The sequence below is a fragment of the Oreochromis aureus genome, linkage group 17 (genome assembly GCF_013358895.1).
Source record: "Oreochromis aureus strain Israel breed Guangdong linkage group 17, ZZ_aureus, whole genome shotgun sequence".
NCBI classification, from domain to species: Eukaryota; Metazoa; Chordata; class Actinopteri; order Cichliformes; family Cichlidae; genus Oreochromis; species Oreochromis aureus.
In genome coordinates, this window is record NC_052958.1 from 7,814,152 (window position 1) to 7,841,156 (window position 27,005).

General features: G+C 40.4%; 2 protein-coding genes and 1 long non-coding RNA gene across 5 annotated transcripts; 1 reads left to right on the forward strand and 2 right to left on the reverse strand.

Moving 5' to 3' along the window:
- Nucleotides 1-636: 636 nt before the first annotated feature.
- gpr85 (G protein-coupled receptor 85) lies at nt 637-5,383 on the reverse strand. 3 transcript variants are annotated; one of them, XM_031750608.2, is made up of 2 exons: nt 5,062-5,383; nt 637-3,729 (listed from the first exon to the last, which is right to left on the reverse strand). In XM_031750608.2, the coding sequence occupies exon 2, from the start codon at nt 3,576-3,578 to the stop codon at nt 2,445-2,447; it is 1,134 nt and encodes a 377-aa protein (XP_031606468.1). In that variant the 5' UTR covers nt 3,579-3,729; nt 5,062-5,383; the 3' UTR covers nt 637-2,444. The 3 variants fall into 3 exon arrangements, with proteins under 3 accessions (XP_031606468.1, XP_039456680.1, XP_039456679.1); XM_039600746.1 differs by having other exon boundaries at nt 637-3,747; XM_039600745.1 differs by having other exon boundaries at nt 4,755-5,383.
- Nucleotides 5,384-6,762: 1,379 nt separating this feature from the next.
- On the reverse strand, nt 6,763-7,519 carry LOC116328730 (small integral membrane protein 30). The gene has a single exon (XM_031750591.2). It carries the CDS (start codon nt 7,446-7,448, stop codon nt 7,260-7,262), a length of 189 nt encoding a protein of 62 aa, XP_031606451.1. The 5' UTR covers nt 7,449-7,519; the 3' UTR covers nt 6,763-7,259.
- Nucleotides 7,520-17,147: 9,628 nt separating this feature from the next.
- On the forward strand, nt 17,148-17,764 carry LOC120433875. The gene is made up of 3 exons (XR_005608810.1): nt 17,148-17,281; nt 17,385-17,465; nt 17,602-17,764. It is a non-coding gene; the product is annotated as an uncharacterized LOC120433875 (long non-coding RNA).
- Nucleotides 17,765-27,005: the final 9,241 nt, after the last annotated feature.

Genomic DNA, 27,005 nt, shown 5'->3' on the forward strand with positions numbered 1-27,005 from the left:
GTTGCTGCAAATCAATGTGACCTTAAAACTGAGAGAAAGGGGCAAACTGCTATGTCATTTGTGACTGGAAGGCTCAGTATAAGGGCATTCATTATCCCAGAGTGGTTTGCCATTACTCCATATGGGAGTTGCATATATTACATATGAAATTCAGTGGTATTCCTCTTTAACACAGAGTGAGAAAAAAACTGCAAGGGTATGCACCCAGGGTTACATCCATGGAGATTATCCCCATTAAATGTCAAAGACACTTCATATTCAGTGACAAGGTTTAGCATACAGCATATTCTCTTTTGGCAAGCTGTTCCAAGGACTCAAATGACAGAAAAGATTGGGTTTGAAGAGGCATACTTTAAATATTTTTTCATGTGTTTTGCTTATAAAAAGCACGACTATATACACATATAAAAACCTTTGTAGAAATAACCACAAATAATGTCTTAAACACAAAATGTGCACATGAGCAGTGGCTTTAAAATGCTAACCAGTCAGACACCTGGTGGTATAAGATGAGAAATTACATTTTAGAGAAAGAAATGTGCATTTTCTTTATTTTTTATTTTTATTTTTTTACTTCAGAATCTCTAAATCTGACCAGTCAACATTTCGCAACCCAATGACAGGGATAAATGCAAATTTTGCAAAATGGAAACTTTTTATTTTCAAAAAGCAACAGATTACACAGTTAACTTTCAGCAAATGCAATCCTAACTGAAACTGTACTCACATTCGGGACTTCAAAATGAAAAGACTCACATACTTACACACAATCTATCTATAATATACAAAAAAGAATACATAATAAATATTAAAATGGCCACAAGAGAAAAAAGTAAGTCACTGAAAACAATCAGTAGAGAGCAAATGTAGGGAAAGTAGAAACAAGACGGTGTGCCTTAAATGTCTCTCTTTTTTTTTTCTTTTACATTTTTTACAAATTGTGCAAGATTTCATACTAAGGCTCTGGTCTTGAAGTGACTGTTGTCTGATCCACACACACACACACACACACACACACACACACACACACACACACACACATAAACACACAGACTCACACACTCTCCCTGTGCTCTGAGCACTCTGTGGGGTGTAGCAAACCATTGCAGAATAAAAATGGGCTGCTCAGTGTATGGCCTGTGATGCACATGGGAGTGGACCAGCTTTTAAAAATGAACATGCACTTCACACTAATGTGAAAAATAGGAAGAAGAAAAAAAAAATCTCCCCTTGCACCTAAAGGGGGAAAAAAAGGAAAAAAAAAGAAGAAGAAGAAGAAAACTTTTCAGGAGTGATTGAAAATAAACCCCAGAAACATGACAATATCATAACCATTAAGGCAAGAACACCCGGAGTGGCATCAGCAATACTGTAACAATGTGATAGTGTTTAGGTACATGGATATGATGAAACATTTAACTACTTCTTCAATGTCTTTTTTAAGCACAAGGTTGTTTTCAAAAGCAACTTGTTTTTTTTTTTAATTCCAAACATCACTTCATCTTTTTTTTCCTCTGTTTTTTTTTTTTTGTTTTGTTTTGTTTTTTGTAAAATGTGTTAGGAAAATAACAATGCCAGACACTAGGGACATATGGATCGTAAAACTACAAGAAATCATTTCTAGATTTTAAGTTGCAACTTCAAAACCACACATTGTAAATCCCCCATCGTTAAGCCCCCTGCCCGGGAAATGAAAGAGATATCACTTACATTAAAACCATTTTATCCTCTTGTGATGGTGTAATCCAACAGTTTTTGCTTTACTTACAGCGGTTGTGTAGTCTGTTGCAAATTAAAGCATTCATTGTTTAGTTTGGAGGGAGAGGGGGAGAGAAGGAAAAAACAACAAAAAAGTTGTCCTTGCAATGCAACTGTCGACCAAAAAAAAAAAGCATCTTTACATCTTCTTTTTAGTGCAACTCTTAAAATGTAAAACATTTCCAGTGATTCCTTGAGAGGTATCATTTCTTTGTTTTGTGTTTTTTTTTTCTTTTCATACTTACGTATTTCACACCTCACAGAATAACGTGTCTTCAAAATATCCAAAGCAAGACGTCTTGTTTTCACTGTTTTGTCAAATCGCTCTTTCTTTTTTTTTTTTCTTTCAACTTTTTGCATCTCTGCATTGGCATGGCCTTCCACAATGTCTGTTTACTAGAACATAAACACAGGAGGTGATCCATTCCCCCTGCGTTATTCCCATTCCCTTCAGCCTCCGTGTGTGATACGATTTAGATTCAATCGCACCAGCACAGCCACGTGATTGGCAGTCCACCTTCAACCTCGGAAAAGAAGGGCCAGGAGAAGGAGGAACAGGAGGAAACTGAAGGATGAAGAGAAGGGAGATAGAAAGAGAGAGTACGCTGTACAATGGGAGCGAACCCAGATCAAGATCAATCAGGGCAATAGAGACATAGATGAGAAAAAAACCCACAGTAAAACCCTCATATAACACAGTAGGGTTCCCTTGGTAACCTGGATTTTCTGCAGTAGAGGAGTGTGGTGCTGAAGCAACGCCGAAGCTCTCTGTTGGAGAAGATGCAGATGAAAGGATTGACCCCAGCCTGGGCAAAGCTCATCCACACGGCTGCTGTCAGGTAGCCTCCAGGGACAACGGGGCCCCTTGCAAACACTCGCCAGTAGCAGGCGACCAGGTAGGGCCCCCACAGTGCCAGGAAGAAAAACGTCATGATGTAGAACATCCTACTAATCCTCTTCTCGGTTTTGAATTCATCCAATACCAGTAGACGCCTGCGGCCCGCTGCATTGCTGTTCTGCCGGATGCCCAGCAAAGTAGGCGGGGTGGGGCCTCTACCAAATCCAGCCAGCCAATTAGCCGCCGCCTGCCCGCTGGCACCTGGGCCATGGAAGGTCCAGTTCTGGCTGACGGCAGGCACGAACTGGACGGGCTTCATCTTTCGACGGTCGTGGACGAAAAAGATGAGCTTGAGGTAAACCAGCTGTGTGGCCAGGAGGATGAGTGCCAGCAGAAGCATGAAGCCCAGCGAATCATTTGCCCTGAAGGAACGGTGCTGGAATGTGCACTGGTCCTCCTCCCGGATAAAAGAGTACGTCCCTACATCTAGCACCGGAGGGAACGCCATAGCCACAGACAACGTCCACACCATACAGATGACAGCCAAACACGTCCAGAAAGTCAGCCTCTTGGTGTAGAAACGGTGGTGTGCGATGGCCAGGTAACGGGTGACGCTGACACAGAACAGCATGAAAGCCGTGTGGAAACAGGAGAGCACACCCAGGAAGGCGATCACTTTGCAGGTCAACGTGCCGTAGGTCCAGGCAGACCCATTCTTGACCGAGGTGAAGACAAAAGGGAAGCAGATGGCGGAGCGCAGGATGTCAGAGGCGCACAGGTCCAACAGGAAATAGTAGGGCGCTCGGTGCAGGCTCTTGTCTTTGACCAGCAGGATGGAGATCAGGAGGTTTCCGACCACACCGACTCCAATGATAAAACCCAGAGAGGTCAGTTTGAGGAACGTGGTGAGAGGAGAGACATTCTGCAAGATGTTGTGGTCCCCTGCATGGCTATAGTTCGCCATAGATGGAGGAGGGATCATAAAGATAGCGGAATAGCTTCAGCCAAGTATCATGATCTAGAGGTGGCAGGGGGAGGCGTTAGATCCATTTGGCGGTGTGCTTTGAAGAGGTTTCTAGGCGTATAGGCAACCTCTCCTCTAAGGCATCCTTTGTTCCTTTGTCTCATCACACCTAAAAAAAAAAAAATCCCTGAAAAATATGTTCCACCCATCAACATTCAGTCCCATACAACAGTTAAATTACACCTGCACCATCTATACTCCGAAGAACATAATTTTCCTTTGCCCTGACGTTTATTTAATGATTTACTTTTTAGCATTTTGAGTGGCTCAGTGCAGAACTCTGCCTCAGCCTGAATACTTTGTCTACTGAGAATCACACAGACAGTAAGCGAGCTCGATCAGACTAAAGCATCAATGCGTTAGACTAACAGAATATTCTTTCACGTCGCTTCCTGAACAAAAGCAGCACAAAGGCAAGAAAGCACAGTTGAGGCTTCATTAACAAGCGACTGATTTTTCTTCTTTTTTTCTGTCGTCTGTCGGAAATAAACGAGTGACACACACACACACACAAACAGGTCTAGGCTTAGATTTTTTTTTTTTGTTACATTTTCAGCGCTCTGTGAAACATTAAGACAAATGCAGTCCAAAAATAAGCTCTTCTTGATCACACCCTACAGAACAGAGGAAGGCTCTCTGAATCGGTGGATGCCTCGAATAAACTCACCCCAACCTTTATGCGTTGTGGTAAATCGACGGAAGGGTGCATACAGTACGCGATAAAGCCCCCTTTTTTTCTTTCTTGTCTGATTAAAGGTTAACTGGATTAACGGGTCTAACGTTAATAAGCGGTGTTCTCATTAGGGCGTCTATGGAGCCAGCCTCCATTTTTCCCCCAGATCATCTTTTATGTTACTAATTACAAAGAGTTAAGTGAACATAACGCGTAACACCCGCTCTGTGAGCCACATCGGCGTAATTCTTTTTGCAATGTGCGAATGCGATAATCAGTAGGGCTGGGTTGAAAAAAGGAGGGTAAAAATGGCACTAACAAAGCCCGCTGGTAAAAATATTATGGCAAGCTCTATTCCATATAGCCTATGTATTTTTTTTTTTTTTTTTTTTTTTTGGTGAAAATTGCATAACCTATAGCGATGCCCCATTTCGTTAATAAGTGCGCTTGTGTCTACTTACGCATTTAAATGTGTCCTCCGTGAGTCGAGTGGTCTCTCTCTTTTTAAATGCGCGTTTGAATCCGATAGAATTTAGTTAAACACGGAGCAGAATTAAATAATCGCCTTTGCGTCCCAGTCGGCCGGATGAAGCACAACAGTGTAGCGGATCCGCATGTCCATTATACTAGAATAATTTCCAAGTCTCCGCTATGGTTTGCCTGGAATCGCATCCACCACACAAGACAAGGCCAAAAGAAAAAAAAAAGAAAAAAAAAAGATGAGAGAACGATAGAGACAGCCGACCATAAGATCAACCAAAACCCTACCTGTTGACAATCCAATTTCGTGTCCCTCCTGTTCGCTATTTACATTGCACAAATCGTGCTTTTCGCCGTTTTAAAAAGCCTGCTTTGTTGCCTGCCCCCCTTTTTTTTCTGCCTCCACCGTGAATATCCTACAGTAAACGGAACCCACTGCGCATGCGCCCTGCATCCCCTATTTGTGATCCAAGACGCGTCTTGTCTCTTGTTGCAGCAGCGGCGGCGGCGGCGGCGGCGGTTAACAGCGTCTCTCTCTCACGGCAACATCTGCTCAGCGATGCCTGCTGCTGCTGCTGGCCGGTAACGCGTTACAGCCACAGCTACCCCCCCCTCCTCTCCCCTCCCCAGCCAGCCGGGTTCCCCTGGTAACGCGCAGAGTAACGGATCGTCAAGTGTCTACTAAACTAGATTCTTTTTTTAAGGATTGATTCACATCAGCTTCTTTAGAATAAAATAGGTTTTTCACGTAAAAAAAAAAAAAAAAATGTGCCAGGGTTTTTTTTTTCTTTTTTGCTTTTAATTCTTATTATTTTAATTTCAACCCAATTTGACCCCTTTCTGGATTCAGACCACAGCATTGCTTGATCCTGTTTTGTTCACCAATATGTAAAGCATGAGGATTTAAAGAAGACTCCAATACTGTACATACACATAACCGACTAGAGCTTTGCACTGTGTCGTCATCCTCGCTGGGGCAGCATGATAAATTCATAGGATATTTGATTTCTCAACCGTATGGGGACCTGTGATGCCATGAGAAGTCTTACAACTGAATATTGTGCACAGCTGCAGACTTACATACATACTTGCATGCTTTGAACATACATTACAAAAATCCTTGGTGTAGGAATCGTGAATGAATTACCATAACATGAAGGAAGCATGTTGCTATTGGTAACTGATACAAACTCTGTACAATAGGGATCTCTGTGGAGTGGGGGGAGTTTTTACCCTTTATGGAGCAGTCACATTTCCTTTAAGCCACACATCACACGTGTGGTAACTTCTCCAACATTACTACATGGACATATTTACATTAAGCTACAGGCAAAGTTGACTTCTTGCCTTTAAAAGAAATTAATGATATTTGCTAAAGGGCATTCATTTTTATAAGGTCCTATTTCACTGCATAATAAACTAATTTGATAACCTAATAATTTAAACTGTTGGCTGTATAGGGTCGTAAAGTTAGTTTACATCACTAGTTTATTCCTAAATGAATTTGAAAATATATATATAATGCTATATATTATTATAAGAGGTATCATGGTGGTTAGCATTGTCTTCCATTCCATTCCAAGGGCTTCCATTGTTACTGTTGACCCACTGAAATGTCTATAGTACATTTAATATATTTCTTAACTACTTGGTGTCGCACGGATGGTCATGTGTGAGTTTTCTACAAGTAGGAAAAGCTGTAAAACTTCTAAAAATACAACTATAAGTCCAAAATCTATGAAGATTGAAGCCTTTGCTGGGCCAGCTCTGCTCCCCTGGGCCTTGTATTTGACATCCCTGCACTAAACTTTCAACACACTTCAAATATATGTTACAGCACAGCGCAGGCGTGACAGGCACACCAGAGCAGTAATATAGGCTGCAGACGACAGATTGCAATGTTTACTCTCCAATCTGCTAAACCCGGTTCATTTAGTAGAGGATCTGTTCAACCTGAATGCAATGAAGCACCGTCTCAACACACGAACACAAGTTGTTAAGTGTCGCGTTTATTCTACATGTTTAATTAGCAACAGTGACAAAACTGCAAAACACACTCCAATCATGTGACACTGCGCTTCCAACGGTGACAGTCAGTAGAAGCGCAACACGTCAGGAAATCACCTCGAAAGATGGAAAATATGCGCGAAAATGTACATAGTGTGGGCATTTTAGGGAGCCTGCTACAGCTGCAGAAGTCTGTTCATGGTGAAGGCAACAGTGTTTTTGGTCATTAATAATAATCATGTCAGCAGTGCAACGAGCAACAGTTCCTGTTTGCTTCCTGGATGTTCCGCTCCACCTTCTTCAACTCCGCGTGGTCCTCGTTGAACTTGCCGCATTAATCCCAGTAAGGCACGTTTCTTATCAGTCTTTAAGACACAAAGCCTGTGCCACAAAAGTCCACGATGATGATCACGCAAAATTCGTATTATAATGTGGTGGTTGGTAGCAGGTAGCAGCTGGAGAATCCCGTCTCATCATCGTCACAGCTGTCCGTTCCGTCTCCTCGCGTACCAGCCGAGGCAGGCGCAGAAACCCACCACCGTGAGGATGGTGCACAGCAGCAGGGCCAGAGCGTCCCCGGCATCGTAAGCCTCTGCCGGGGGGATCAGGGAGAAAAACAACAGCCCGACCATCAATGCGGTGCTTGGAAGTTCAAGTTTGGGAGCCATGTTTCGCTTTTTCCGCTGTTGCAGTTGACTTTCCGGAAGCTGGAGTGCGTCAAAAAGCGTCAAAGTCAGATGACAGCTGCAGAGCGGCCGGACTTCCTGGTGCGCACAGCCAATTGCAGAGCTGCTTAATCTTAGGCTGATGTTCCCTCCCCACCCCCGCATACCCGCGGAGATTCATGCAGTTGCACAAAAACATGATTCCAAAACTCGTGTTTTCTTTCTTTCTCTCTCTGTCAGAGAGGCAAACAGATCCCGAATTCTAAAACTCTTGGAGTTATGCTGTAATTAGTGAATATGCGACATTGTTCTCTTTATTAGTGATGATTAGGCTAACAGGTTGTCAGAAACAAAGTACCTTAGATCAATCTGAAGCTTGTTATTCTTCCTGAAGACAAGACACAAGCACATTGGATATCCATGTATGCTGATCAAGGTCAGGGGAAAAAACAAAATATTCCCACTGGAATCACATACAGAGAATTTAAACTTTCCTCATCCATTTTCACTTTTTCACTCTGGGCTTCAAAAAATATTCCACACTTATCTCCAAGTCCAGCCTGGCTGCTTGATTTGCCTCACCACTCCCCCGATCTCCCTGAACATGTGAAATTGCTTCATATCGGCCGTGTTGCGGTGACTAAACAAGCCAGCGTCTCAGCTCATGCTACAAATTGTTTGGCTTGTAAGAACCGTTGGAGGGAGGGGAGGGGTTACAGGGTCCATAACCGTCTGTGTGTGCTCTCCCGAGGCACTCTGCCTGTAATTTAATTAGCGCACAGGAGCCAAAGTAAAATATTGACCTTGTAAGGCTGCCATACCTCTCTACCTGCTGGTATCTGAGTGAAGAGATGAATGGGCACACGTTCCCCTCGGTGCACTCTTCCTGCTTTCACATTGCACGCTCTCTCACCTGCTCCTGCTGTCTGTTTGGCAGTCTGTTTCGCACACACGCATATAAACTTTTGTGAGTCCTGTCTGATCTCTGCCGCTGCCTTCAGCAGATCACACAGCAATTAAAAGTTACAGATTCACATCTGAATCTGCTGTTTGATCTGCTCATTCCTCTAACACATATGATCTATGTTGAGTGGCAGCAGTTCTTTTCCCTGGATTCCACTGATAATTGATCAATAGGAGGATTACAAAATATCCAGAAATTAGTGTTCAACTAACGAGCTACAACAAAATCTCCCTTGTATGGTTTGCATTGCAACACACTGGCCAGAAACAGGAGGCCCTTAAGTGTTTTTTTTCTTTTGTACAGCACTTTGTGATCAATATCTTGAAAGGTGCTATATAAATAAAGTTTCACTTACTTACTTAAATATTGTAATATTTAAAAAAGCATGGATAAGATAGATGTCTCGATCTAGTTCAGTGCACACAGGCACCGTCATTTATAATCTGTTGACTTGACAGTTGTCCAGATGACGATCGCCAAACTTTTCAGCAATCACATCCTGTGTAACCCACAGGATGTGATTGCTGAAAAGTTTGGCCTTGTGCAGAGTGCTGTACCTAAGCATATTAATGAAAATGTGACTGGAAGGGAAAACTGTGGGAGGAAAAGGTGCACACGCAGAGAAAAGTTGATTCAAAAACTTGGGGGAGCTTCACAAAGTCGGGAAGACATGCGTCTTTGGGAAAGGGGCTACAGCTGTCACATTCCTAATCAAACCACCTCTGAACCAGCTATGACATCAGAAAGTAAATTACATAAAAGTAAATTCTGCAATTTGAAAATCTGTCCTAGAGTCTGGAGGAAGAGAGGAGAGACACAGGATCCAAGGGTTTTGAGGTCCAGTGTGAAGTTCCTTCAGTCTATGCTGATTTAGGTCCCCTTGTCATCTGCTGGTGTTGGTGGGGGTTTGTCCACTGTGATTTATCAAGTCCAGACTCTGTGCAGCTCTCTACCTGCTATTGGCTGACACGCTTTATGGAGATGTTAATTTCCTTTTCCAGCTGGGCTTCCTTCCCACATTACCAACACTACCACCTCATCATCTCATCTTATTGATTGGCCAGCCAACTTGTCTGATGTTAATCCCACTGGGGATCTATAAGCTGCTGTAAAGAGGAAGAAACACTCAACCCAAAAATGTAGACGAGCTAAAAGCTGCTGTGCTACAAGCTAATCACCTCCATACCATACTCCACTGATGATGAACATAAACATGATTTCCAGAAGTTGGACATTTCTTCGTTGTAAATCCTTCTTCACTGACCTCGGGACTTTGCATATAATAACTATAGAATGTATGAATTTTGGATACAGTCAGAAAAAAACCTTTATAACAATGCTGTTGATTTTGTGTCTTGTATCAACATAGGCTGGGCAATGCAGTGCTGGTCAGCTTTCATGGTGCTGATTGCAACACATTTTAATCCTGCAACTTTAGTTACTGAACTTCTAGTTATTATTGGTCTTACTATTGTTATTATTGGTCTCAGGCTACGTCCACACCTACACGGATATTTTTGAAAACGCAGCTTTTCCTATTTGTTTGGGCCTTTCGTCCACACAGAAAACAGCTCTTTGGATCACTGAAAACTGAGATTTTCAAAAACTCAGTTTTTGCGTTTATGTGTGGACGATGAAAAGGAGATTTAGTCACGCAACGTCAAAGGTGTGTGCCTTTTTTGAGGTTATGCTGTGCTGATGTTACTGTTTGCATGAGAGGAATTTCTACAATGGCAGACATAGACAAAGTACTTGTTCTGTTAATCTTACTATCTGCAGTTTTTACACGCTCACGTATACACACACAGTTACTTTCCCTCCATTTAAAATGACAAAGGCTTCAGACTGAACTTTGGACGTGGCTTCTACATTCAGCACAGACGCTCTAACAACCCAAATCCTGACGCTAATGTCGTCATCGGTTTTGAATAAATGTATTTTTTTCAAATTAAATTTATGTATGTTGTATGCATGTTGTGAGTCTACACCAGTCATATCTCACAGCACTATGACTTATGATTATGAATCACTCAGACTAATGTCAAATTTTCATTTTTTTTTATTGAATAAACTCTGGCCAAGGGAGCCAGTGAGACAAAATCCAAAATACTGTCTTTAGTTATTAACATTTGAAATGATGAAGGCACTTGATAAGTAACACAAAATAAGATGCCTTTCCAGTAAAACACAAAAACTTTTCAGAAGTACTTCAGGTTTTGTGAGTGTACAAAACCCTGTTTACACTTTCAAAATACAAAATACGGTCTTTTGTTATTAACATTTAATAATGATGAAGTCAGGCTTCTAGACTTCTGATTGGCCAACATTTCTACAAGGTAAGGATTTGGCATGTTCTTGGTGGCGTCTGACTTTGTTTTTTGCGTTTACATGTGAACGGAGATATTTTTAAAAAACAGCACATGTGGATGGGATTTTAGAAAAAAAAAACAGAAAATCTCAGTTTTCAAAAATAGCCATGTACGTGTGGATGTAGCCTTAAAGTGATGATTGTCACAACAGCTTAGCTGCTTAAAAAGCTGAAGAGAACTGTTTTTTATCAATTCATTAATTGATTGATTCATTTTTATTTTCTAATACACTTTGATATTTTATATTTATAACTCCTTTGTCTGTTTTGTTTATGGCGAGACATTCTAGCTCTGAGGACACGTCTGCTATACCACAAGAAATCAGGCCCACTGTAGTTTATAGTGTTCAGGCTTTATTGTCTTATTTTCATTGAAACTTGTAAACTATCTGAAAGTTCAAGGATTAAAAAACGACAACCCTCAAAATGATGGATGGATTTGAACAACTCAGAGGTTTTTAAAGAAGATCAACTTGCACTTCACTTGTTTAAAATGTGGTCGTGCTTCTATTTCACATAATACAAACTCCTGATAGAAGGGGGAAAAAAGGCAGGAAAGTGTCAGAAATCAACTGATGGCAAAACTGAAAGTTTGTAGGGCAGCAGGACATGGGACTCTAGATGCATTAGTGGAAACTGGATCAAGTGTTCTCTTTTAGGAAAGAAAACAAGGCCATGGTTTTAGGTGAGCCCAGCACAGCAGCAGTTCAATTATCTCTGACAAAACAGCAGTATTTAATGTCATGGGAATAATCACGACAACAATCACAACATGCAGTTCATGCCTGCTTGACCATGAGCTTATTCTTAGGAGAGAGAAGCTAGTTAACACAGGTTACAAATATTAGAAATTAGTCCCTCTAGAATTTGTGCATTTGTGCATTTTTGAAACATAGAGTTATAAGCAGCTCTCGCTCAGTGCTCATGTGTATCTTTACGGACTTTGTTATTAGCAACCTTTCACAAAAGCACAGTTTAGTACAATTTCTTTAGTTAAATCTATTAAAAATGCCAAAGCTAGCACAGTTCAACAGACATAAAATTATATTTTTGCACCTACAAGGAGTGCAGAATTATTAGGCAAATGAGTATTTTGTCCACATCATCCTCTTCATGCATGTTGTCTTACTCCAAGCTGTATAGGCTCGAAAGCCTACTACCAATTAAGCATATTAGGTGATGTGCATCTCTGTAATGAGAAGGGGTGTGGTCTAATGACATCAACACCCTATATCAGGTGTGCATAATTATTAGGCAACTTCCTTTCCTTTGGCAAAATGGGTCAAAAGAAGGACTTGACAGGCTCAGAAAAGTCAAAAATAGTGAGATATCTTGCAGAGGGATGCAGCAGTCTTAAAATTGCAAAGCTTCTGAAGCGTGATCATCGAACAATCAAGCGTTCATTCAAAATAGTCAACAGGGTCGCAAGAAGCGTGTGGAAAAACCAAGGCGCAAAATAACTGCCCATGAACTGAGAAAAGTCAAGCGTGCAGCTGCCAAGATGCCACTTGCCACCAGTTTGGCCATATTTCAGAGCTGCAACATCACTGGAGTGCCCAAAAGCACAAGGTGTGCAATACTCAGAGACATGGCCAAGGTAAGAAAGGCTGAAAGACGACCACCACTGAACAAGACACACAAGCTGAAACGTCAAGACTGGGCCAAGAAATATCTCAAGACTGATTTTTCTAAGGTTTTATGGACTGATGAAATGAGAGTGAGTCTTGATGGGCCAGATGGATGGGCCCGTGGCTGGATTGGTAAAGGGCAGAGAGCTCCAGTCCGACTCAGACGCCAGCAAGGTGGAAGTGGAGTACTGGTTTGGGCTGGTATCATCAAAGATGAGCTTGTGGGGCCTTTTCGGGTTGAGGATGGAGTCAAGCTCAACTCCCAGTCCTACTGCCAGTTTCTGGAAGACACCTTCTTCAAGCAGTGGTACAGGAAGAAGTCTGCATCCTTCAAGAAAAACATGATTTTCATGCAGGACAATGCTCCATCACACGCGCGTCCAAGTACTCCACAGCGTGGCTGGCAAGAAAGGGTAAAAGAAGAAAAACTAATGACATGGCCTCCTTGTTCACCTGATCTGAACCCCATTGAGAACCTGTGGTCCATCATCAAATGTGAGATTTACAAGGAGGGAAAACAGTACACCTCTCTGAACAGTGTCTGGGAGGCTGTGGTTGCTGCTGCACGCAATGTTGATGGTGAACAGATCAAAACACTGACAGAATCCATGGATGGCAGGCTTTTGAGTGTCCTTGCAAAGAAAGGTGGCTATATTGGTCGCTGATTTGTTTTTGTTTTGTTTTTGAATGTCAGAAATGTATATTTGTGAATGTGGAGATGTTATATTGGTTTCACTGGTAAAATAAATAATTGAAATGGGTATATATTTGTTTTTGTTAAGTTGCCTAATAATTATGCACAGTAATAGTCACCTGCACACACAGATATCCCCCTAAAATAGCTCAAACTAAAAACAAACTAAAACTACTTCCAAAAACATTCAGCTTTGATATTAATGAGTTTTTGGGTTCATTGAGAACATGGTTGTTGTTCAATAATAAAATTATTCCTCAAAAATACAAGTTGCCTAATAATTCTGCACTCCCTGTACAAGGTGATTCCCAAGGAGCTATTAGCTACAAAACTCATGCATATTCCAGCATGATGTGCAGTGTGCCCTTTAAAAAAAAAAGCAGTAGAAATACCATAATATGTATGAGAAGGTAACGAATAATGGATATTGATTTGTAAATAACCTGACATGAAAAACTAGAGCTTATTATATAATATTATACTACAGTGTATTTCTAGCTAACTACACAGCTCAATCACTTCTGGACCATACTTTCTATAAAGACAGAACATATTTTGGGCTCAGCATGGAAGAAAGGGAGATGGAAAATGTAAAAGTGAGGTCAGAGGTCAAATCTGACCTGATATTTGGATGCAAACTATAAAGTAATATTTAGAATCCTTATATACCAGCATCATTTCCTAAATGTTGCCAATACAAGCAACATTTGAATTCTAATCATAGTTTTAAAGATGATAAAAGACATTTTATGAAAGTTTGACCTTATTTGACCTTGAAAAAGAGGTCAGAGGTCCAAAGTAATGTGATATTTAAAATCCACATATTCATTGTATCATTCTGTATGATTGTATGCTGCCAATGGCAGTAAGAAACATAGTTTTAAATTCTCTATATCTTAAGATCGATCTATTAATCTCGAAGGAGAGGTCAAACGGTCACATATGACATATTTTAAATCTTTATATGGCCTTTCATTAACATCTGTAATATATATCACTGCATATTTATGTTTTCGTTTCAACATTTTTTAATCAGTAATTTTCGCTCTGTCACTATTTCTTCTTTGTCACGTTCCAGTTTAACTGATCACCTCAGTTATGTCTTGTGTTTTTACTTTGACCGCTGTGCTGAAAAGGACAGCTTTTAGAGTCCTTGGGTTTTGCAAAGCGTCATCCATTCTCAATTACTTTCCACAACAATGAAGACGGAGTTCCACCTTTACCAAACAGCACAAAAACATCTCACCCTGAAGATTAATTATGTTCCGAAATGGGTTTTCTCAGAAAACACTGAAAAGCTGACCCTTTAAAGCAATTGCTGCTTCTGAAGTGGTTCAGTGCACCATCCATAATGAATTGTACTGTGAGGGACATGACAAATGGATTTTCCTGTGTCTGTTGTGGTAGTGTTCGACATGTTGAAATGTGTAAGAGGGCTTGAATCAACACCCGAAAAAGAAAGAAAGGGCAGCTTGGTTCTGCATAACATAGTGTTGAACCAAAATGACTCACGCAGTGCTAGGGACGTGGGATGAGCTGAAACACATCGCAGACCTGCAAAAAGAAGAATGACGCAGTGTAATTATCTATTCATATTGGAGGCTGAGAGGGAGTCTGAGGGTGGATGTTTGGCAATCACGCATCTCAGTGTTACGCTGACAGTTGTATAATGCTTGAAAGGATAATCAATTCATCCTAGCATTGTTGCTTTGTTTTAGCAGTTACTCCAAACTAGCTGGAGATAATTCATCTCAGTGAATATTAAGACATCTTTAGAGTAATGCTATCACATAATACGCAGTTATTTTCCTTCTCGGGTGATATTGGAAAACTGCCAAAAGCACATTAAAAGCTAAGAAAAAAAGTTTTTAGAAATTCTGTTGTATTTGGATCCTATTTAACTTGAATCTGTCACTGTTGAGCGAATGAAAGTAAAGTCTTAGGTTCCAAAAGAGCTCTGAATGAAGAAGGGAACAAAGCAATGCCCTTACAATGCTTTTAAAAGCAATCTGCCTATTCTCATATATGTAAATGTGTCACAGTTGGATCAATATTAAACAAAGATAACTGCAAAACGCAGATGAAAAAGTAATTGCCTCCATTTTTTTTGTTATATCTTCCATAAAACTAACACATCATTTCACAAAAGGAAGATCATACCAAGAGTCAAACATGGTGGTGGTAGTGTGATGGTCTGGGGCTGCTTTTTGCATTTTTTTATTGAGTCAGGCTATCTTTTTCTACTAATATATTTGTTTGATGATCTGAAACATGTATGACAAATCTGAAAAAAAGAAAGAAATGAGGAAGGGAGCAAATATTTTTCACAGCACCGCAGGTATGTAGGAAAGAAATGGTGAGTGACTGCTGTGGCTGATTTCCTGCCTCATAAAATTTTGTGTTTCAACAAGTTAATTTACTGAAGTGGTGGGAAATGGCTATAAAACTCCACCAAATTAGGGCTTGCTTAAGGAGCTGGATTTGGATCTATGCATAATTACATTAGGGAAGAAACTTTTTGAACAATGACCTTCAACCTGAAAAATAACAGCAGTTAGGAAGTAAGTATAAGTGTAGGAAGGGTTTTGTGAAATCTCAACATCATTTGAGAGTAGTCACAGGGGTATCAATCTAACCAGAGAAGCCACCCTTCAGAGAAAGGTTAAAGGTTTTGCTTCAAACATACATGAAATTACAATACATAAGGCAAAACCATAGTCTGTACAATTCTAACAACTTTGGAAGTCAAAATTTGGTTTAGCCACCTTGATTCATCAATAAAATTTGAACTCTCTTCTTTAAGCTTTAATGTAATTTATAATTTCTAAATAAACTTCAGAGTAGGTCTCCAGGTTTCTAGAAAAACACTTCAAAGCTCTTTAAAAGTTACTGCATTTTGTTTGTTTGTGAAGGTGATGCCAGACTGCTTCAATAACACTGAGCTCTAGGCCCTGGAAAGTCAGTGACTGTCATCATTGATAATATTCAGTTTTTTTGTTTTTCCATCCATCCATCCATCCATCCATCCATCCATCCATCCATCCATCCATCCATCCATCCATCCATCCACAACAGTTGCCTCAATGTGCTTTAGAACGTGAGGTAAAGTCCCTAAAATAATAAACATAGAAACACAGAAAACCCCAACAATCAGATTACCCACAATAAGCAAGCCCATGCAAACGGATTTATTAACATTTGTGACACACAAAGCACAAAAAGCATGTCTTATATTTTGCGCTTGACATTAAAATGAACCAACTGCCCTGTGTTTGGAAAACAGTGAAACTGTCACGGTTCTGGGTCCATCGGACCCAGTATTTTGAGTTTATTATGTTTTGGTTTATTTTTGAATGATGGATTTCTTATTCTCTTGTATTGCTGATTATGGTGGTGGTGGTGATGATGATTACTTGGTTCTTGTTTCTGTTTATTTGTGATTAGGATTTGTGTTCTCATGTTTTGTGTGGGTTTAGTGCCAGGTGTCATTTTCTGTCTGTCTCTCAGTGTCGAGTCTGCGTCTTTGTGTTGGGTTCATGTTTCCTGTTTTATTGTGAAAGTCTTTGTCTTATGTTAGTGTGTGCAGCTTGGTTCCCCTGTCTCGTCAGCCCTGATCTCTCCCAGCTGTGTCTCCCTTCTGTTGCCCATTCCCTCATTACTACCCTGTGTATATTAGCCCTGTGTTTGCCCTTGCTCAGTGTTGCGTCGTACCCTCAACTAGCTGTGTGTTCTGTTTCCAGTGTTCCTTGTGTTTAGCCATCTGCTCAGGTTTAGTTTTGTTTTCCAGTGTTTCAGACCTTAGTTCCTCTATTCCGTCTTTTGTTGTCTTTTTGGTGAGTTTAGTTAATTCAAGGTTTTTTCCCAGCAATAAAGCTGCGCTTTAAGTTGAACCCCCGTGTCTGAGTCCTGCATTTTGGATCCACCTCTCCTGCCTGCCTGCCACACAGCCAACCATGACAGAAACCTTTGTAAAACTAAATTGTAAAACTAATCACATCTATGAGTGCTATCTGGGGATTGCAATCACACACGATTTTGCCCTGTTTAGTAAATCTGGCCCTAAATTGCTGTCTAAATACAAACGCCCAGTCCTCCCTCTACCCAGACAGCTCCTCCTGCTCTTCCAGGGGATGCTGAGGTGTCCCCAAGCCAATTGAAAGACATCTCTTCAGCATGTCGCAGGTCAGTATCATGGTCCTGGTACTATCTGCCCTGCTGCACCTTTTTTTTTTCTTCCTTTTTCCTAACCCTTTTTCTGACTCTGGCTCTCTTTTATTTTTCTCAGCCAGATGAATCCCTGGAGGTCCTTCCCCTGATCAGCCTTGGGCTGAGCCTTCAGCTGCACACCTGTTCCCGTGCTTCTTGTGTGAATTTATGGACTGATTATTCCACTCATTCACTGCCAGATGATAGAGCAACGTTGTTGTCAGGCTTGGATTTAGGAAATGAACTATTACTTTGTGCTTGATCGGGTACTTACCTTGATTTCTCATCTCTTCTAGTGCTTTGGACCTGGCCACCTGGGTAGGACTTGTGCTTTGAATTTTGGATTCTGTTTTTGAATTTCCTTCTAAGAGACAGAGACTGGTTCCCACACATACTTACCTGCCTGCTCACTCTCCACTGCACACCCACACACTCTCACATTCATTCTGAGTAGTATCACCAAGAAAAGTTTCTTTTTTTTTTAATCTCAACTTGTTTGCAATAAACATCCTTAACCTTTGCTTGCCTCTCGGTCCGGTTTGAGTCCATTAAACTCAGTAAATCATGACAGTCTGCCTCAAGGTCTCCTCCCAGTGGATTTTTTATTCTGACTTCAAAATGTACCATCTCTTTCTACCACAGTTGAAATTTCACTTAGTTCCTGGTCTGGCTTTTAGATTATTTTAGCATGGCATGTTTTTAAAATACAATCAAAGTAAGCACAAGTAAGCAATAACATATTACTGTAGATCATCAAAAGACTTGGCCTATTCAATGGTTTTCATAACAGTTGTAGTTGTTTCTGAGTATTTTCCCCACAGTTTCCTAAGGAAATGAGTAGAGGCAGAACTGGTCTCAGAAGGCTATAGCAGAGGGCAGGGATGTATGTCTTAAGCCTAATAGTAAGAGATGTTACAGCTGAAAAATACAATATACACAGAAAATATCACTGGCTAGTAATCACTGTTATTTATTACTCAACATCTGAAAATAAGAAACCTCACTGTAATTTACAAAATGATAAAACTAGCAGACAGTGCTGTTTGCATTTTTCACCTATCTGGCGATCAATCTTATGTAATGTGCTTTCTTATTTTTTGTAATAGATTTAAAGGCTAGTGGTTCTGAGAACTATTCATTTCATTAGTATCTGCGTTACTGATGACCATCTCTGGAACAAAGTAGATGCGTGCGGAATAGATGAAGAACAGTGCCGTGCTGATTTATTCAAGGTGAACCAGTTTTCCTTGGGATGCACACCAATGTGTTGCCTGTGTCAAATATGGCTGACAGCTGGGTACATCACAGTTATTCATAGCACGTGTGAGCATGTGTGTATATGTATGCAAGATTGATAACTCATCACATTTCCTGTCATAGTCTAAATGTCACCTCTGCAGCTTGCAGTGATGAATGCAATCATGTGGCTGGTTCATCATTTGCGGTGTTCATTTCCATGTAAATGTTTGTCAAAGTGTTCACACACGTACACAGAAGGAACAGTTTAAAGATCGAGAGATTGAGAATCATCATACAACACTGGTCACTGACACGGCTGTTCAGAACAACATTTTGGATACGTGCACAGTGATGTCAAAATGAAAGGTTTTTACAAGACTTTATGCGGTCCCGAGAAAAAGTAATTACACCCCACGACTCGGTAGCTTGTAGAATCACCTTTAACAGAAATAACTAAAAGTAATCATTTTCTGTATGACTTCATCAGTCTTTCACACCATTGTGGTAAAATATGGCATGCTCTCCTTTATGGTGGGGCTACAGTTCATTGAGGTTTGCTGGTTTTCCTACCACAGCATTTCAGCAGGGTTGAGGTCTGGACTTTGGGCCATTGCAATTCCTTGATTCTTTTTCTTTTTTGTGCTTTAGATATGCTTAGGGTTATTGTCTTCTTGTAGTTTGGGTCTAGCTTTAGCTGAGGTTTCTGTTTTGTTTAGATTCTGCTAAGTAAACCTAACCCATGCTGTCATGTTCTTTTTCAAAATGAACAGATTTGTGGCAACTAGCCATAATAAAGGGACCTCTGGTAAATCCTAAATGTCTTTACTGTAGCCTGTCTCGTAGCTGATAACTAATCTAACTGAGACCTTATTGTCTGAGGTGTATCACATTTTATTTATTTATTTTTCATGACTAAGTTACTAAAGCAATAGTTCAGTATTTTGTACAGTGCACTTATTTGCCTTCTTGCCAAGATCTGAATGAAAAGACCAAAATCATGCTCAATATGTACAAATGTGGAACTTGAACTGGCAAACAGCTTAGCTCACACTGGAACCAGATAACTCCCTGGAGTATCCGTCTTTTGCCTGGTGAACTTGTGATACCCTGAAGAAGTAACTGTAGTTGGCCAAAAATATTTTCACTGCACAACACCATCAACTACAATAGGACCAAAATAGTCATAAAAAGATGGTTATTTATAGTTCTTTGCCTTCTTCTTAGAGTACATACACCAGATAGTGGGAAGTGCAGCAGCAAGAAACCAGAGCAAGCATCAATTACAACACAAGTGACATGGATAAGTCATAAAATGCATAAAAGAAATACCTCAGATGACGCTGGGTAGCAAAGTGCCTTGTAGATGCACAGTGGACAGATCCACTGTGCATCCATTTGTCTTGTAATCGGAAGGTTGCCGGTTTGAGCCCCGGCTCCGACAGTCTCGGTCGTTGTGTCCTTGGGCAAGACACTTCACCCGTTGCCTACTGGTGGTGGTCAGAGGGCCCGGTGGGGCCAGTGTCCGGCAGCCTCGCCTCTGTCAGTGCGCCCCAGGGCAGCTGTGGCTACAATGTAGCTTACCATCACCAGTCTGTGAATGGGTGAATGACTGAATGTAGTGTAAAGCGCTTTGGGGTCCATAGGGACTAAGTAAAGCGCTATACAAATACAGGCCATTTACTTTCTTAACAGCTTGTTCAGGTGAGGGTTGTGGGCGTCCGGAACCTATCCAGCTGTAATAGGGCAGAAGGCGGGTTACACCCTTGACAGCTCACCGGTCATTCTCATTTACTAATTAGTTGTGTAGAAGTACTTAAACTATGCTGAGAGCTACTGTGGGCAGAGTTAGCTGATGATCCATGCAGTTAAGCTTGACTTTGTTATCTTTCTGAACTAGTGCTATGTTATATTTTTGAAAGACCTTTAGAAATGCTAGCAGATGATTTTTGCATTAATATCTCAATAATTAATATCTTAATAACTTCTCAATAACTTCAGGCTTGCTGTTTGCCCACCTTTATATTCAGACCTTTATCTTCATACTTCTTGTAGTCTGAAGATTAGACTACAAGATTGTATTTCTGCTCTAGGAATAGCTTTGCTGATTTGCTGACTTTAAATTACCAACTGCATCTGTTTGAACCCTTTGCCTTCTTACCCTTCTCTAACATTGGACTCTCTTTCTTTTTGCTTGGTGCACTTTCCAACATTGCCTCGATTCCATTTTAGCTGCCTGGGGAAAACTACTGATGCCTGCTGGGGGGAAAAATGCTATCCTCTTCCTTTTGTGTTTCAAGGCTTCATTCTTTTGTAGCCTGTGGCAGTCAGAATTGTGCTGTGAAAGTGAGGCTTTAAGGAAGCCCATCAAAAAGCAGCAATGGTGTCATTATTTTCCAGCCATTTAATTGTGCAAACATTTACTCCATAATGACTCCTTAAAGCGAAAAACTTGGTCTACTTTAATAAACAAGCAGACCACAACTTGTTACAGAAAAAAGGCAACTCACAGGCAAGAAGACGAAGACAAAAAAGTATATCATCATTATTAGTACGATCTTTCACACGGTGCAGAGTAAGCGCTTGGTATTTCCTTGCTAATTAGCAAGTCTACACTCATTTGTTGTGACTCTGACTGTTGATTGCCTCCAAAAGAGTCCATGAAAATTGTAGGAGGTAGAAGGTGTGATCGTGCATAAGAAAAAAAGTTTAGTTTGTTTCTTCAATGAGATATGAAAGTGAAAAGAAGTCACATTAATTGGAGTGCCTTACTTTACTTGATTCAGCAAGCAGCTCTAACAAACATTTAGCATTAAAAATAAATGAATGAATCTGTCATTGTTAAGGCATTCAGTAATATTGTTGATCCAATTTAGCACGATATAAATTTAGCAATTTATATCGTGCTAGGAAAATGGGACATAGGTGAAGTGATTGAAATGTGCATCCATCCATCCATCCATCCATCCATCAATTTTCCACTATTTGTCTGGGGCCAGGTCACAGCCCAGACCTCAGGCCAGGAAACCTAATCTCCCCAGGGTGTACTGGGTCTACCCCAGAGCCTCGTCCTGGTAGGATATGCCAAAAACATGTCATCCATGAGGTTCCTAGAAGATGCCTGAACCACCTCTGCTGGCTCTTTTTAATGTGGAGGACTAGCAGCTCTACTCAGTTCTTTCCAAATCACTGAACTGAATCCATCTCTAATGCTCAAATAATAATCTAAGGTCTAATCAAAGGTCTTAAACCTGAACAAATGGCACAAGGTCAACATAAAGAACAAAAACAGAATAGGAATCCAGATAACAAGCCATATGGAACAAGAAAATACATCTTGAAACAGGACAAAGGGGAAGATAGAATGTCACACAAATATATTACACAAGGACAACCCGAGAAATAGAAAATGCACTTTTAAATTATGGTTTTATTTATTAATGAAAAAAAGCTTAACAAACCTGTCTGGCCCTATTTGAAAAAGTAATTGACCCCTACTCTTAATAACTGGTTGTGCCTTGCTTGGCAACAAGAACTGTGAGCAAATAAGATAAGATAACTGCTTATGAGTCTTTCACATCACGGTGGAGGAATTCTGGCCCACCCATCTTTGCAGGATTGTTTTAATTCAGACACATTGGAGGGTTTTCGAGCATGAACAAGCATGAAAGATATGAGATCAGAAGATCAGATTTGAATCTGGACCTTGACTAGGTCAGCGGTCCCCAACCTTTTTTGCGCCATGGACCAGTTTATGTCTGACAATATTTTCACGGACGGGCCTTTAAGGTGTTGCGGATAAATACAACAAAATAAAACCAGTACCGGTACCAAAAAAAGATTTATTCATAACACACAGGAAAAGACCCAGGGAAACCAAGTTGACGATAAAATAAAAAATAATGATAAAAACTGATAAAAATCCTGAAAATCATAAATTTCACACCCGAGCCTCAACTCTCGCAGCCCGGTACCGGTCCGTTGCCCGGGGGTTCGGGACAGCTGGATTAGGCCACTCTAAATGCATGACCGAATTGTGTTTAAGTTTTAGGGTACAAACTGATGACCCAACAATCATGTTTCCATCAATTACTGCAAGCCATCCAGGTCCTGAAGTGGCAAAGCAGTCGGGATATTTATACTACTACCATTATGTTGACTGCTGATATATTTTATGTTTATTAAAAATAAGAGGCTTAGTGGGAATCATATTCCTAGCTCGCAGAGTTTCTCTCTTCACTGCTGAGTAAAGACCATTTATCATTTTCATTTGTTTTCTGCCAAATACTGCATTTTCTTCATTTTTCTTTTCCATATAGAAAAGAAAATCATAGCCACTTAAAGTAAATGTTTACATCCATCCATTCGCCTCCGCTTATCCTTTTCAGGGTTGCGGGGGGCGCTGGAGCCTATCCCAGCTGTCTTAGGTTGAGAGGCAAGGTACACACTGGACAGGTCGCCAGTCTGTTGCAGTGCTAACACATAGACAGAGACAACCATTCGCACTCACATTTACTCCCGCATTTACACCTATGGGCAATTTAGTGTTTCCAATGAACCTATCCCCACTAACTGCATGTCTTTGGACTGTGGGAGGAAGCTGGAGTACCCAGGGAGAACCCACGCAAACACAGGGAGAACATGCAAACTCCACACAGAAACACCCCGGCCTGATGGTGGAATTGAACTCACCATGCTGCCCTGTTTACATTCTGTATGAATCTTATACTATATAAGACATTACACATGTGACCCTCTTTCTTTCTCATTTAGAAATATATTTACTTGATTCATACATAATCCTGTAAACATGATTAACTCAGCAAGTATAAGTGTTATGATTCATACAATATTTCTAAAACGAATTATTAGCTACATTTTTTTCTGTTCCTCTTCCATATGGATTTCATCTTGGTGGGACACAAATAGCTGCTTGCAAGAAATCAGAAGGGCAGTCTGGAATAATGTTAGAATGGAGATGGGGAAAATAAATGATTAGGCTGGACGGCACAGCAGGAATATGATTAAATTATAATCGGGGGAATAGAGAAATAATTTAATAGATACTGCACTAAAATTCCAACATGTCTAAGGAGGAATTAATGTTGGAAATAGGCTGGCATACATGTTTGCAGATTAAATATTCTATTTCTTGAATGTTTATTGTTACTGTCTGTTTTAGTGATTGCGCCAGTGTCATTCTGTAGGATAGACTAGACCCTCTTCCTGCCTGTTCTCTCGTGGATCATGTCAAATTGCAGCCATAAACAACCCATTAAGTGACATATTTATCTGGGCCAATTCTGCTGGCTCCCTCACCCCAATTACTTTGCTGGTGGAATGTCTATTTTGGACCGCTTCACATTCTTTTACGCTCAAATCAATACTTCTGCAGAACCAGAAAGCTGTTCCGTGTGCTAGCACTCTCTCTTTCTCTGCAGTACTTCACATGGTTTCCTAAATATGTTACATAAGATGAGTCCTTAGCAAGGGGAGCATGTAGCAGCACATCTGCTATTCTAAAAGGAGACGAAGTGGAATTTAGTTTCCCTTTTTAATCCTTTTTTTGTTAATTGAAGAGGCATTGTTGCCAGATGTAACAGAACCTTGCCTATAACAGTATGTCTTCAATGTCATATGTCATAATCATAATCATAAAATGCACTTTTCTGAGTGCAGTCTTCAAGCTTGAAGAGTCCTGCAGCACGTCAGTTCCATTTTCTTATGAAGTTGTACCAGTGCATTTTCTGCAATTGAGCCGTCAGCGGCTGTCAGTCAGGGGAAATTAACGAGTCTGCTGATTGCACTGCTGGTAATTACAGAGTGCAGCTGGCGCAGTGCTGTGTCAAGCCTGGGAGGTATTTTAAGCTTACGTCTGTCCTTTCTCCCAACAGCCAGGTCAAGAAATGCTCTACAGAGGATCAGAGAGGGACTCTAAAATGACCACTGAAAAATTCTGCAAGTGTTCAGAGACAATAACCACAAAGTCAAAGGTTCATTTGTTTATCTGTGTCCTCCAGTAGGACACCGAACCTTTACTTGATAGGCTGTACTTTTAAGATAAATTTTTATAATGATGCATGGCTAATACTAGTGTGCAGTTTATCGATCCCTTAAGGTGATGCTCTTTTTTCTTATCTCTTCTGCTCAGAATGTATAACAGATGAGTCAGTTGTCCCTAGTCCTGAATGTCATGCTCAGCATGAGGATGCTGGCATGCGACCAACAGCATTAAAGCAAAAAACAAAAAAGAATAGACGATCTATTGAATTTTGCCAGCTTTACAAAGTATTTTCTTAATAATATATGAAGATTTACATTATTCACAAAAGACATTTGTGCACAGATTATACGTCATATTATATATTTTCGTTGTTACTGAAGGCATAGTAATCGTTCTTTTAATAAATTCTAGGATTTCTAAAATGACTAGCTGATGTGATTAACTGAATAAGGTTTAAATGTTTGCACAGAAGTGAGTAAAGCTGTGTGTGGCAAATGACATTGCCACTGTGGCTTTGAACAAGGCTTTCTGCCAGAGAAACCACCAAAGGGGACACTGTCCTCAGCAGGTCCATTTATTAGTCAACCCACATGGATTTTCCACATCCCAGATACACACTGGCCAAAAGCCTGTGAAGCTGTAATTGCTGTCGTAGGGGTTTTTTACAAAGTACTGACTGTTGCTACTGAGAAATTTCAGTTTCAGTTTCTGATTTTTAGTAAACCCAGGTGAGAATTTTAAGTATGTACTTTTACATTGTTAATACCAGCTATTAGATGTAAGCTTAGAGTGAAAAAACCCCCAAAACATTTTATTCATTTAATATGAAATCTGCAAGTTTAAAATGTAAATGAATCTATTTTCCAAAGCATCTGCATCTCACATGCATGAAGTATACCTCGTTATCCTGATTGCTTACCTGCTGGTTACCCTATCTTGTAAGGGAAGAGTTTTACATTTCAAGAAATATGTGCTTTCTTGTTGCTTGTGACATGAAGTAGCCTAGACTGTTATTTCCAGATTTAAAAAGATGTGTATTGACTCTTCATTCAATTTAAATACACTGGGTAAGCACCAGTTTTCACCATGCAGGGTTAAACTTCATTTTAACCAATGCTTGAGTTACCTCAAGCTTACCTTTCCCACTCATTCATGGGCCAGCCTTATATGCAATGTCAGATGTGAGTCTTGATTATTGTCAAGTATTGACATAGAGAATTTAAATACATAACTCAAGCAAAAAGTATACAGGAAAGATCAATGGCATCAAATGTTCAGAGGCAAGTATTCAGAGTGGGATTACACTCAGGTCCAGTGGGAAAATAATTATTTGATCCCCTTCCGAATTTGTACGTTTGCGAACTTACAAAGAAATGAACAGTCTCTAATTTTTGTGGTAGTTTCATTTTAAGGGAGAAAGACAGAATAAAAAATCCAAATAAAAACGCATTAGATAAAAGTTACGAACTGATTTGCATGTCATTGAAATAAGTGAAGTGAAATAAGTATTTGATCCCAAAAAACATGACTTGGTACTTTGTGGCAAGTACAGCAGTAAGACAGTTGGTCACCAGGTTTGCACACATCTCAGGAGGGATTTTGGCCAACTTCTTTTCACAGAAACGCTCTAAATTCCTTTAGGTTTCTTGGCTGCTGCATGGCAACTTGAAGCTGCAGCTCTCTACACAGATTTTCTTAGGACTAAGGTCTGGAAACTGCCTAGGTCTTAATGTGCTTCTTCTTTAGCCATTCACATAGTCTGTTTTGATTCAGTGTCATGCTGGAAAATCCATCTGGGACAAATCTGCAGTGTTTTGACGAAGGAAAGGAGGTTCTCATCCAAGATTTTATGGTACATGGTCCTGTCCATTGGGTTGGCATAAAAACAGCCCCAAATCATAATGTTTCTACCTCTGTGCTTAACTGTGAGGATGCTGTTCTTTGGGTTATGCTCAGCATTTTTCTTCCTCCAAATACAGGTTGAGCTGATGCCACAGAGATTGATTTTGGTTTGATATGACTTTCTCCCAAGCATTCCCTGATTCATTTAGATGTTCACTAGCAAACTTAAAAAGGGCCTATATACATGCCTTACTAAGGAGAGAGACCTTGCAGATGCTGCAAGATTTCAATCTATTATGGTGTAGCATGTTATCACTGGTGTTCTTGGTGACTATGGTCCCAACTCCCTCAGATGATGGCTGGGTTTTCTCCGGTTACTCCAACAGTCCAAAGACATTCATAGGATTATGTTAATTGGTGATTCTAAATTGATCATTGAGGTTAATGGCTGTCTGTCTCTGTATGTTAGCCTTGCATCTGACTGATAAACTGCCGGGTGTGCTGCTCACCCTATGATTGACTTTTTGCATCCCTGAATTAGATACGAAGTTTGATAGTAAAAAACATTGGGTCACTTGAGGAAGAGTATTGTTGATGAACAAAACCAAAACTGTCCAT